This window comes from Henckelia pumila, chromosome 3 (genome assembly GCF_033568475.1).
Source record: "Henckelia pumila isolate YLH828 chromosome 3, ASM3356847v2, whole genome shotgun sequence".
Lineage (NCBI taxonomy): Eukaryota > Viridiplantae > Streptophyta > Magnoliopsida > Lamiales > Gesneriaceae > Henckelia > Henckelia pumila.
This window is the reverse complement of record NC_133122.1, coordinates 182,420,427-182,431,348: the sequence shown is the minus strand read 5'-3', so window position 1 is coordinate 182,431,348 and position 10,922 is coordinate 182,420,427. Positions and strand designations below refer to the sequence as shown.

Here is a 10,922-nt window from a genome sequence, read left to right as displayed (position 1 = left end):
TTAATAAATGTGTTACTAATATATCAAAATTGTTGGAACTCCCTGATAATTTTAACGAGTAGAGGACTAGACGTATAATAATAAAAAAATATACAATATAGACATTGAATTATTTGTTTCGAATTAATAAATAAAAAAGGAAAGAGAGTTTTTATATATATTTTTTTTTGACAAGAAAACTCGCAATTCTTATTAACTAAATAATGTCAGATTACAAATTTTCTAACTAAGCTGGAAAATTCTCAATCTCCCAAACAAGAGGGGAAGGAGAAGAAGAAACAAAGTGAGTTAAATTATGTGCAGAAAAATTTGTTGTGCGTTTAACATGTCAATAGCTTGAGTTTTCTCCATAAGTTTTTGAATCTGAAAAATCCGCGCTCCCATATAATTTAGATTCTCATCACTACTCGTGACTGCTTGCACAGATGTTAATGAGTCGAAGACAACCAATAGTCTTCGTAGTCCTCGAGCATTCGCGAAATTTAAACCTTCGTAAATCGCTTGGAGCTCTCCCTCGGTGACCGATTGTGGTGCTAATGTACTTCTCCCGAAACCATATAATTTCCTGCCCTGGTGATCTCGTAGCACTCCTCCAACACCAAACTTATTCAGATTCACATTAATACAAGCGTCAACCTCTAACCGTAAAACTCCCGGTGTTGGCTCCAAACAATCTGTGGTGGTTTGTCTGCTTAATTTGGAAACATGGGGATTCATTTTCGTTGCACAACTTTGAAACTCTCGGAGTAATTCTTCGCACCATAACAGATTTTGATCCAATGCCCCATTCTCCTTCCCGATAGATTTCAACCTAGCATATGGGTAATACCCCAATGATAGATATAATGTTTCATGATTTGCCACGTCAACAATATATAATTAATTACGCCTATGTATAAAAATACGAACCGTTGGATGCATGGTTTGGATATTACCCATATACTAAAATCTCATCTACCCTTCTTCCCTTCCCATAGACAACTTTCATCCGCATCTTCCACAATAATACTTAAAGTCTTTATATTTGAAACAAATGAAATGTTACTTACTAAAAATATATAATTGCATTACCTTTTAATGCGTTACAATTTGTTTCGACAATAAAATTTAAATCACCACGTTCTCCAAACTTCAAAAAAATTCAGCCTGTTGGGGAACTCAAAAGTAGCAAATAAGACCACAAAAATCAGGAACGAGTCTTGTGTTTGATTTATTTTGGGCCAATAAAATTGAATCGTAGTTTTTTTGGGCCATGGCCCAACGAAAACCGGGCTAATGAGTCAGACTTCTCCTTTTTTAGCCCGTAAAATTTAGACCCATAGCTGCCACTCAACTTCTGTTCCTGGAATCCTTTCACGGGTCGGCAATGGCTGTGTGTGTGGGGGGGATTTCGATTTCACTGAGCAAGCAAAGCCATTCTTACCTTATTGGCACTCTGCCTTCTTTATCAACTCTCAAGAAACCAATCCAACTTCTTTCTTCCTCATCTGCCTCTTCTTCAAGTGTCGTAAGATGGAGGGAGAGGTTAGGAGGTTCTTTGGGGAGAAGAATGTTTAATCTGTCAATCTTTGGGTTTTTATCATCATGGGACCTAGCATTTTCAAGATTCTTGTTTTGCTCCGAGGCTCTGGCATCTCCATTGTTGGAGCTTGATACATACACCGATTCCAAAGAAGGCTTCAGTCTCCTCGTACCCCCTTCCTGGATTAAGGTCTGTTTCTTGCTTCTACTCCAAAAAGGGGCTCATTTTTAGATTTTTTGTGCATGATTGTACAGTTAGGACAGAATTCACCGGAAGAAGGTTGCAAAAAAAAAAAAAAAAGGAAAAAAAAAAAGGGCATAAAGTTGTCATTTTGGTCGTCCTAGGTGGTTTTCACCCGTTTACATCAAATAAGGAGTGACCCATGTTCAAGTTTTAAGTAGGGGTGCATCTTTAATGCATGTTTATTTTGACTCTATATAGTGTGATTTTTGGGACTTGGTGTGGATGGTATGGAGCATTGACAGCAGAGGCATTCAGAACAAATTAAAATATTGTTCGTGTTTATTACGAAGAGTAAAATACAAGGCTACTTGTTGAATTGAGAAAATGAATTTTTGATTAACTAAACAGTGGTCGTTGTACATGTAGTTATATGTGTTGATCTAACTGAAAAACTAATCTACTGTAATCAACTAACAATTAATCACTAACCACTAATACTAACCACTAATGCTAATAGCCCCCTCTCAAGATGGACGGTAAATGTTTATTATAGACATCTTGGACATTAAATGCAAAAGAGAAGAAACAGGAATAGGCTTAGTAAACATGTCGGCGAGTTGAAGATGCGAGCAAACGGAAAGAAGCTTGATTGATCCGTCGGTAATTTTGCCACGAATAAAATGGCAGTCGATCTCTATATATTTCGTACGCTCATGAAATATGGGATTGTGAGCCAAATGAATGGCGGACTTATTGTCACAAAAGATGGATATGGGAACAGAAGCTTGAATATGTAAATCCTTGAGAAGTTGAGTGAGCCAGAGAACCTCACTAGTTGTAGTAGCCAATGCTCGATACTCGGCCTCAGTTGATGAACGAGATTCGTACGCTCATGAAATATGGGTTGCCTGTTTCTTTGTTTTCCAGGAAACTAAGGCATCACCCAAAAAAACACAAAAAACAGTCACCGATTTTCTTGTATCTGAACAGGTGGCCCAATCAGTAATTGAGTTGACGAAGATGCTGGAAAAAATATCCCTTGGCCCGGATTAGATTTGAGATATCTGAGAAGTGTATGTACAGCAGAGAGATGAGAAGTACATGGTTTGGAAACAAATTGGCTTAGCTTGTGTACCGCAAACATAATGCCTGGCCTTGACAAAGTAAGATATAACAACCGCCCAATTAGTCGACGATATTGTGTAATGTCAGCAAGTGGTTCACCATCAGTAGCAGTAAGACGAGCCCGGGAATCCATTGGAATTGTTGCTGGTCCATTACTCTGTTGAAATCTATCTTGGAGATCAGTCCATATATCGGCAGCTGATTCTGCAAACAAGATACTTGCAGAGATGTCTTTGGAGATGGAATTTAGAAGCCAAGAAATGACTATATTATTGTTTCTTGTCCAAGCATGCAACAAATTCGACTCCGATGCTGGTGGTTTAGAAATTGAGCCATCAATAAACGCCAACTTATTCTTTACCGATAGAGCGATCTTCATCGCCCGACTCCATGAGGCGAAATTGTCACCAGTGAGCTGCTGCGAGACAAGAAGAAGCCCAGGACTATCAGAATGATGTAAATAATAAGGGCTCGAGGGATCGTCAATGGCTGATCTGCCGATTGGCAAGTTCCATGCCGGTGGATTCGAAGTAGCCATGAATGCAATTGAATAGAACGCAAGAAACCTCGATCAATGCTGGAAGTCAGAAACTCCGATCAACAAAAGAACGAAGAAGATTGCCGATGATTGCCGATGATCGGAGGAGTACGTGCGGAAACGGTTTTCTGCTTTGATACCATATTACGAAGAGTAAAATACAAGGCTACTTGTTGAATTGAGAAAATGAATTTTTGATTAACTAAACAGTGGTCGTTGTACATGTATTTATATGTGTTGATCTAACTGAAAAACTAATCTACTGTAATCAACTAACAATTAATCACTAACCACTAATACTAACCACTAATGCTAATAGTGTTTTTCTCTAAAAATATGTGTTTTGCACCTCAAATTCCATTGCACCATCCCTGCTCAGTCCCCTCTCTCCAAATTCCTGGAGATTGACATTGGAGTGAATCAGGTTGATAAAGCGGGGGCAACTGTTTTGTTTGAAGATTCAAACAACAAAGCCAACAATTTGGGAGTTGTGGTGAGTCCAACTCGGATATCGAGCCTTGGAGAATTTGGGACTCCTGAATTTGTGGCTGATAAGCTTATTCAAGCTGAAAGGCGCAAGGTAAGTCAACTTTGTCTTCTTGTTTTTTACAAATCTTGATTGCCATTCGTATGTTGTTGTGTAGTTTGCTGTTTATGCTAGAAGCATTGCCACTTTCTTGAAATTATGTTGCCGTAGGCTGTGAGTTACCGTATTTTGTTTGTCCGGGCAAAATGTAAATATTTCGGTTCAGCAACTCTGTTAGACCATGATATTCACAAACCTTTAACTATGTTTCCCAAATATGGGATGTGTTAATCCATTAGACTAGAGGGTAAGTGGTGGACCTATGATTTCTGGGGGAGATTCAATTGAGCTGGAGGGTGAAATGTACATTCGAAAAATTACATTTCAAACTTTAATTTACTTTTTTGGTTTAAGGGGCAACTAACTTCTGCTGGATGAGCCCCTATAATTTTGATAAGAGAAGTCAAGCGATACACATATGTATCATTGTCCTAACCCATTATGTAAAATGGCTGTTGAGAGTTTTTAGCTGTGTAGGAAAGTACGAAAGAAGCCGAGGTGATTTCTGTCTCAGAGAGAGTGGGCCATGCAGGTCTACAAGTTTATGAAATTGAGTACAGGGTTGATAGCACCAGGGGAGGGATGAAGAGGGTATTTTCTGCTGCATTTGCCACTTCTAAGAAGCTCTACCTTTTGAATATCACTCATTCTGATACGTTAGACAACCCTCTGGAATTGAAGAAGAGAATGATTCTTGAACAAGTTCTTCATTCTTTCGATGTTGTTTCTTCAACCTAATCGACCATCAGATTTTTTCACGATACACTTATGACTTATTCTGTCTTCCTGGCCTTAAATACTCCTCAGTAAGCTTCTCTAATTTTTTAGTTCTTTTCACTTCTGTTGTTACTTGCTTATTATCAACATTTAATCCATGTTATCCAAAACCATGTTCTTTCAGGTGCCATTGCTACTATGAGCGAGTTGAAATTGATGGTTGAATGTACATTGCAGAAAGCAAGCTGTAAATTATCTCATTTGACACTGCAGCAAAAATACGTTCTCTTCTTTGATTCATTCTTTCCCATTAGAAATCAACAAATTCTTGAAAGTCGCTAATTTTGACAGGTATTGTGCAGTATTTTCAGTTTCTTCTCTCTGACTATTCTTCCTTCCCTTTCACCGTGTCAAATTACTACTCCATTCATTTCTTTTGAATGGATCTATTTGAATTGCTACTTTGAAAGAATAACGATAATGACCTAATATTTCTTCTTCGTTTGGAAAGAATCAATATATATAACACCAGATAAATAATTCTATATAGAATGCCCTAAAAATAACATCGGAACAATTTCATAGAGAAAACATGACCTGATCCTAACTGAGATAAAAGAAAGAGCAAGGTCCAGTTACACTCGTTAATGCTTGCCAATAAAATGAGAACAAAGTGAAAGATCATGTAATTGGCAATCAAGAAACGGAAGAAGTGGAAAGATTATGCTTGAAAATTCAAAATGGATCAGACTTATTAAAGTTCAATTGTGTCAAGTAGTGGTGGCTTTGGTAACCTTGTTTTTATTTACCTAGAGAGGTCTATTATGTTAAGATGAGTCTCAAATTTGTTTTATTTTTATTAATTTCTGATTTTTGTTGTTGCTTTTTCTTCGTTACAATACATTTTATTTTACACTCGCCTTGTGGCATTCAAAACCACGGATCTATCAATTTCATTACTCTAAAAAGTGGTGTTTGAAGCAATTCAAAACCTTGGTAAAATCTGATTTGTTGTTATATAATCGTCCGTTTACGGAGCAAAGCAAGATTTAAATTTCTGTTTAGTGGGCTGGTAGAGTGATATTTGTTTATCTGCTGAAGTCATTCTGAAGAAAACATTTGGCATCATGAATCAGGATCTCTTTGATATATGTTTAGCTTCTCACCACAACATGTATGGATGAATTAGAAGGAGAAGATTTTGGACATTTTATTACGTGAAAGCACTTTCACGTTAAAAAGCTGATTAGAATGCTTTCTTTTACTTTCTGAAGATATACTATTGAACCATTCCATCTTGGAAGCCTGGAAAATGAGGTTGCAATAGCTGTAATTGTGATTTAAGCTCCTTCCATTCTTCTCGAAACAAATTGTAGCTTGAATTTTCCGCGAAGACATCTGCAGACACCTCCTTCTGGTTAATCAGCGAGCTTGCATATTGTTCAAACATTTCGATCTTTTCTAAGAGAAGTGTACGGTTTCCTTTTTCAGTTTCACCTCTAAACTCATAAATGCAGTCTCTTGCTTCTTCCACTCTCGCCCAAAAGCACGAATCTTGTGTCAAACTTGCGAATTTGCTTCTCGGGTTATTTTCTTCATCTCCAACCTTCCTATCCCTCCACCACTTATCAAAAATCTTGAATCTTCTCTCTCTGCCATGCTCAATATAATGACCTTTCTTCTTATGCTCTCCATTTCTGTAGTATTCAGCAATTTCCAGCGGTTCAACGAGTAGTTTGTAGAATTGTGCAGCATTCACGTACTTCGGGAGCTTGTGAAAGTCATGGGTTAGTTTGTTTGTTTGTAGCATGTCGATCAGTTCGTCCCAAAACCATCCCAGTCTGATACGGTTCATATTAACTTTGGAGCCTCTCTTTGAAACACTTCTTAACTTGAATGAGTCATAGTATCCCAACTTTTCATCTGAATCATCACAAAATGCTTTGTACCACTCGATTTGTGCTCGAAGTGGGGTGATTTTAGCTAAGTTGACAGCCATCTTTGCATTGTTTAGGTTGCGTTTGCATCCTAGTTGTCTTGCCTTTAAGAGGCAGTCTTTTGCATCTCCGTATGACGGTTCCTGTGAGAAGCAAACCAAATTACTCCTAAAGAAAAATTCTGTGTGGAGCTTGTAAGGTGCTTCAAAATTTTAGCTATAAGAGGTAATCAGTGTAATGGATGGTGCCCATGGGCTTAGGCTCCATTCTAAATACAGAGACATCCCTTCGGCTCAAATGATGACACATACATCCAGTGAGTTTCGGCTAAACTTCCCGTTTAATGCTCATGCACGATATGTGTTGAGGGCTGAAAAAGTAGGAACTTCATGTGTTAAGACTAGCATCTCTCAGGCTAAGACACTAAGTCATCATAGTTTTTGTTAAACCTCGGGCATTTTTGAGCTCTTAAGGTAAACATCAGGGGGTTTAATTTGTGGTTAAATTTACCTGAGTAGTTAGCTCCAATGACTGCAATGCCAATGTGATCCCTGCATCATTGCTTGACTCGGAAAAACACGAATCCACAGAGCCTGTCTTGAGTAAATACTGCCAGCAAGCTTTCTCAACATATTTTCCATACTCGAGGTGATCCTCTATGCAAGAAGTAGCCGAACCTTTCGTCATCATGGAGTAGAGAAACTTAACAATTGCCACTGCATTATCCAAACATATAGTACCCTTATCTGTGCAGAACATATAACTCCCAAACGGCCAAAACATGCTCGTTTCTCGATCTTCACCTCCTTGCGACCGGCATGCAACACAAGCCAAAACTTTGTCAAACAGTTCGTTATTTTTCTCATCTGGTATTTGGAGAGAAATTTGTCCAAAATACGGGGAAGTCATAGACAAATGCCACAGTTGGAAGAGGGCATGAAATTGAGAATCAAACAGATGTGATGGAGTTAAGAGGAGTCGTGGCAACAAATCGTGTCGTGCTACAACATGGCAGAAGTTTCCAGCCCATCTTTCTTGAAGAATGGCTTGAGAAAACGGCTCGTTCCCCAGCATTGGTGAACCGTAGGTGATGCAGAAGACAGTGATAGAGGATGAATTGGTTTGAATGTCTGAAAGAAGCCAAAGGGCCGAAAGGGAAGCAATGGCACCTCCCAGGGAATGACCGGTGAAAACAACTGATCTGCATTCATTCACTATTTCAAGAATCTGCAGATTATGATAGCAAAGGTTCGTTATAAATCATTTTAAGGTTAATATTGATTCTATTTGGTGCTTGATATTTAAGAAAACAGCTGAAATATAATTCTAACAGACGCGTAAAAATCGTTGCCATCTATTAGATTAAGCAAGGAACATGTTATATTTGGGAGAAGTACATATATTCTGTTTCTTATTTATTTTCAAAAATAGTCCTTGTTCATTGTTTTGAGGAGGAAAAATGTAGCAAGTTGTTTCAACCAACCATGTCCTGGTATTTGTTACGTTCAAACATTGTCTTCTAGAATGAGAGAATGTTTTTGGTCCGAAAGATGTCTTCATCGATGTACTGTTATAGTCTAAGGTGTGAAAAGAGACTTTGAATTCTTAGCTGACATATTAAGATTTGACGTGTACCTTCGAATACCAAACCTGTTCTTTCGCACTTCAAATCCTTGAATACTAATTTAACTGGGAAATTCACGTTTATACGTCTACTTTAAATTATTTTTTTTATTGCTTTATAAATGAAAAATACTTAAAAATGTGTGTTTAAAAAGTATTTTAAAAAAATATTCTCTTAAGTATATATTTTTTTAAAAGAATCAAAATATAGTTTTTAGAAAACACTTAGAACGAAATTATGGAAAAAAAATGAACAACATTATTTTTGAAATATTAAAATATTTTTATAGAATAGTTGTTTAAACACGTATTATTCAATCAATTTAGTGAAATCATAATTAATTTAAACAAAAAATTGTTGGATATAAATTTGAGGAGATGTTAAAAGAAATGAGGATTTGAAGATAACTTTGTTATATTGATTAAGATTTCACCAAGTTGATTGAAAAAGTGATTTGTAAAAGACCTAGATTTTTAATTAAATAATAATATTATTACACCGTTATTATTATCCACGTTTTTTTTTTCGAAAAATAAGAATATAATTATCCTTACAACACGTCAAGATGTCACATTTTTGCCGAAGGCAACAAATTCTTTAAGGACTACAACAATCAACAGGGACCTAGACGATGAGCCAACTCAATTCATTGAATGTAACAATAAAGTGCAAAACCTTGATTTCTCTTTATTTATTTTATATTATATTATAAAATAAAATATGTGTGTCTAAAATTCTTGGTTTTTTTTTTCCTTAGTTATTTTATATATTTACGAGCTTTCAACATTCACGTCTCTTATTTATAAAATTATTCACGAAATACGTTATGCTAATACTGTAAAATTTAGCAGAATAATAATACAAAATTAGTTTGGTAGCAACAAATTCCTCGCGTACGTAGGTTATTATCGCCAAAGCTCCAATTTGTAACCTTAAAATTGCATGCCACAAAAAGGGAATTTGAATTTCATTGTCGTAAAATAGTAAACAAGAGAATTTCATATTTTTTTTTCAAAAAAAATATATATCTGTCAACCCTTTTAATTTCTAGAAGATTGAGCAAAATCATTGTATTTTATTCACCAACATTCCACTTTCAAAAAGCAAATGTAAAACGAAGAAAATGACTTGTTTTACTTCCTTGACTAGCTAATGGATACTAGCTTTCATAAATGCTTGCTAATCCGGTATTTTTTTAAATTATATTTTCAAATTTTGACATATTTTAGTTGACACAAATTTTAGAATTAGGTTTGCTAAAGAAATATATATAAAAAAAAAAAATCAGTTATCAACAAATTTTTTTCTGTAAACGAACTAACATACACTCGTTTCATTCTCAATTGACCTTGAAGTTTTAAAATCTTTTATGTTAAGAGGGACTCTTCTTGTGATTGATAAATTAATGTTTTTGACTATTCTTTTAAAAGAATATATATATAACTCATACTTGTTTGATGTGAAGTTATTGTTCAACTTTGATCATCCTCATTAAAAAAATATCTAGTATTTAGATTAAATTAAGCAAGTGGTAAAAGTTATGCAATAAAAAAAAAGGATAAAATCTAACCTTTTGTTGAAAAATCTGGGAATTATAAAAGCAGAGGAAGAGTTGCAGAAGGCCACTGTGCACCATAACCGTTTCTCCACCACCGCGAGGAATCGCATCGAAAGCTCCGGCGCAGCCACTCTGGATATCCACCAGATTCCCGCGACTCTCCTCCGGCGAAATCCCTACCATCTGCACGCCGGAAAACGCCACGTACGCCACCTCCCCCGCCCTGCTCACAGCGAAGCTCCGCGGCGCCGCGGAGTTGGCGTGGCTGCACAGCCTCCATGATTCCTCCAGCAGCGGCGTGGAGGCCAGGAATGTTGCTAGAGTTTCACTCGATTCGAACCTGAAAATGGATCATCCCAAACAATTCCATGATTTTTTTTTTTTGTTACATACATTTATGGAGGCAATTTAAAATGTCAACAGATTGTGGTGAGCTTCGCTTACTGTGAAGTTTCGTGTCCCATTTCGAAGCTTTTTCTTTTGGAAGGGATTGTGTGAATGGGGAGAGATCGCTAATTAGAGTTATATTTATAATTTTCAAAATTTTAATTTTTTTTTTTTGTTTTGTTTTTACGTGAAAAACAGCAATAGATAGTGAAGACGTTGCTAAAAAAATCGAACTTTTAATTAATACTAGCGACCGAGGCACACGCGATGCATGTGTGACGGTTGTACATGAATATTAAGTATAACATGTGTAATAATCAATGTGCTATGATATAAAATTATGCTGAGATTGATGGTCTAAAATAATATTGTATCTTGACTTACAATTGAAATGACATAGTTGTTGATAACATAAACTTGTACATAAAATTAAACTTGGTCCGCGACCACTAAAACCCGGTAGTGGGTTTAGTGGTTTTTGTATTTTTTTCGCATCATGGTCGCGAACCAAGTGGAAAAACATGGTTGGGCAGCTGAAAATTCCTCTATATATATATAATTTAAACACAACGATTTTTTTATAAACGATCATAATTCTCAACAATAAATGCAACAAACCAACATCTACGGGAAAAAAAATCAAAGCATGTAAGTCATTGAAAACATATTTGAGCTAACACTGAAAAATTTTATTGTAAATCTAAGTTAAAACTCCTTGTAATAAAATTTTTAATATCTCTGCTAT

At 36.2% G+C, this 10,922-nt stretch overlaps 2 protein-coding genes across 3 annotated transcripts; one reads left to right on the top strand and one right to left on the bottom strand.

Moving 5' to 3' along the window:
* Nucleotides 1-303: 303 nt before the first annotated feature.
* Nucleotides 304-5,645, top strand: LOC140892290 (psbP domain-containing protein 2, chloroplastic). 2 transcript variants are annotated; one of them, XM_073301133.1, is made up of 4 exons: nucleotides 304-1,711; nucleotides 3,793-3,948; nucleotides 4,432-4,760; nucleotides 4,856-5,645. In XM_073301133.1, exons 1-3 carry the CDS (start codon nucleotides 1,367-1,369, stop codon nucleotides 4,690-4,692), a joined length of 762 nt encoding a protein of 253 aa, XP_073157234.1. In that variant the 5' UTR covers nucleotides 304-1,366; the 3' UTR covers nucleotides 4,693-4,760; nucleotides 4,856-5,645. The 2 variants fall into 2 exon arrangements, with proteins under 2 accessions (XP_073157234.1, XP_073157235.1); XM_073301134.1 differs by lacking the exon at nucleotides 4,856-5,645 and having other exon boundaries at nucleotides 4,424-4,545.
* A 151-nt stretch (nucleotides 5,646-5,796) lies between these two features.
* LOC140892289 (lipase-like PAD4) lies at nucleotides 5,797-10,383 on the bottom strand. Its single transcript, XM_073301132.1, has 4 exons — nucleotides 10,235-10,383; nucleotides 9,803-10,130; nucleotides 7,119-7,835; nucleotides 5,797-6,751 (listed from the first exon to the last, which is right to left on the bottom strand). The coding sequence occupies exons 1-4, from the start codon at nucleotides 10,252-10,254 to the stop codon at nucleotides 5,951-5,953; spliced, it is 1,866 nt and encodes a 621-aa protein (XP_073157233.1). The 5' UTR covers nucleotides 10,255-10,383; the 3' UTR covers nucleotides 5,797-5,950.
* Nucleotides 10,384-10,922: the final 539 nt, after the last annotated feature.

What these genes read in the sequence shown, in the direction of transcription:
- LOC140892289 (XM_073301132.1), bottom strand. Translation starts at nt 10,254, where the DNA reads ATGGGACACGAAACTTCACA. An exon ending in CCCAGATTTTTCAACAAAAG is followed by an intron (nt 7,836 to 9,802) that starts GTTAGATTTTAT and finishes CATAATCTGCAG; the next exon opens with ATTCTTGAAATAGTGAATGA. An exon ending in CATTGGAGCTAACTACTCAG is followed by an intron (nt 6,752 to 7,118) that starts GTAAATTTAACC and finishes TGCTTCTCACAG; the next exon opens with GAACCGTCATACGGAGATGC.
- LOC140892290 (XM_073301133.1), top strand. Translation starts at nt 1,367, where the DNA reads ATGGCTGTGTGTGTGGGGGGGATTTCGATTTCACTGAGCAAGCAAAGC. An exon ending in TACCCCCTTCCTGGATTAAG is followed by an intron (nt 1,712 to 3,792) that starts GTCTGTTTCTTG and finishes GGAGTGAATCAG; the next exon opens with GTTGATAAAGCGGGGGCAAC. An exon ending in TTCAAGCTGAAAGGCGCAAG is followed by an intron (nt 3,949 to 4,431) that starts GTAAGTCAACTT and finishes TTAGCTGTGTAG; the next exon opens with GAAAGTACGAAAGAAGCCGA.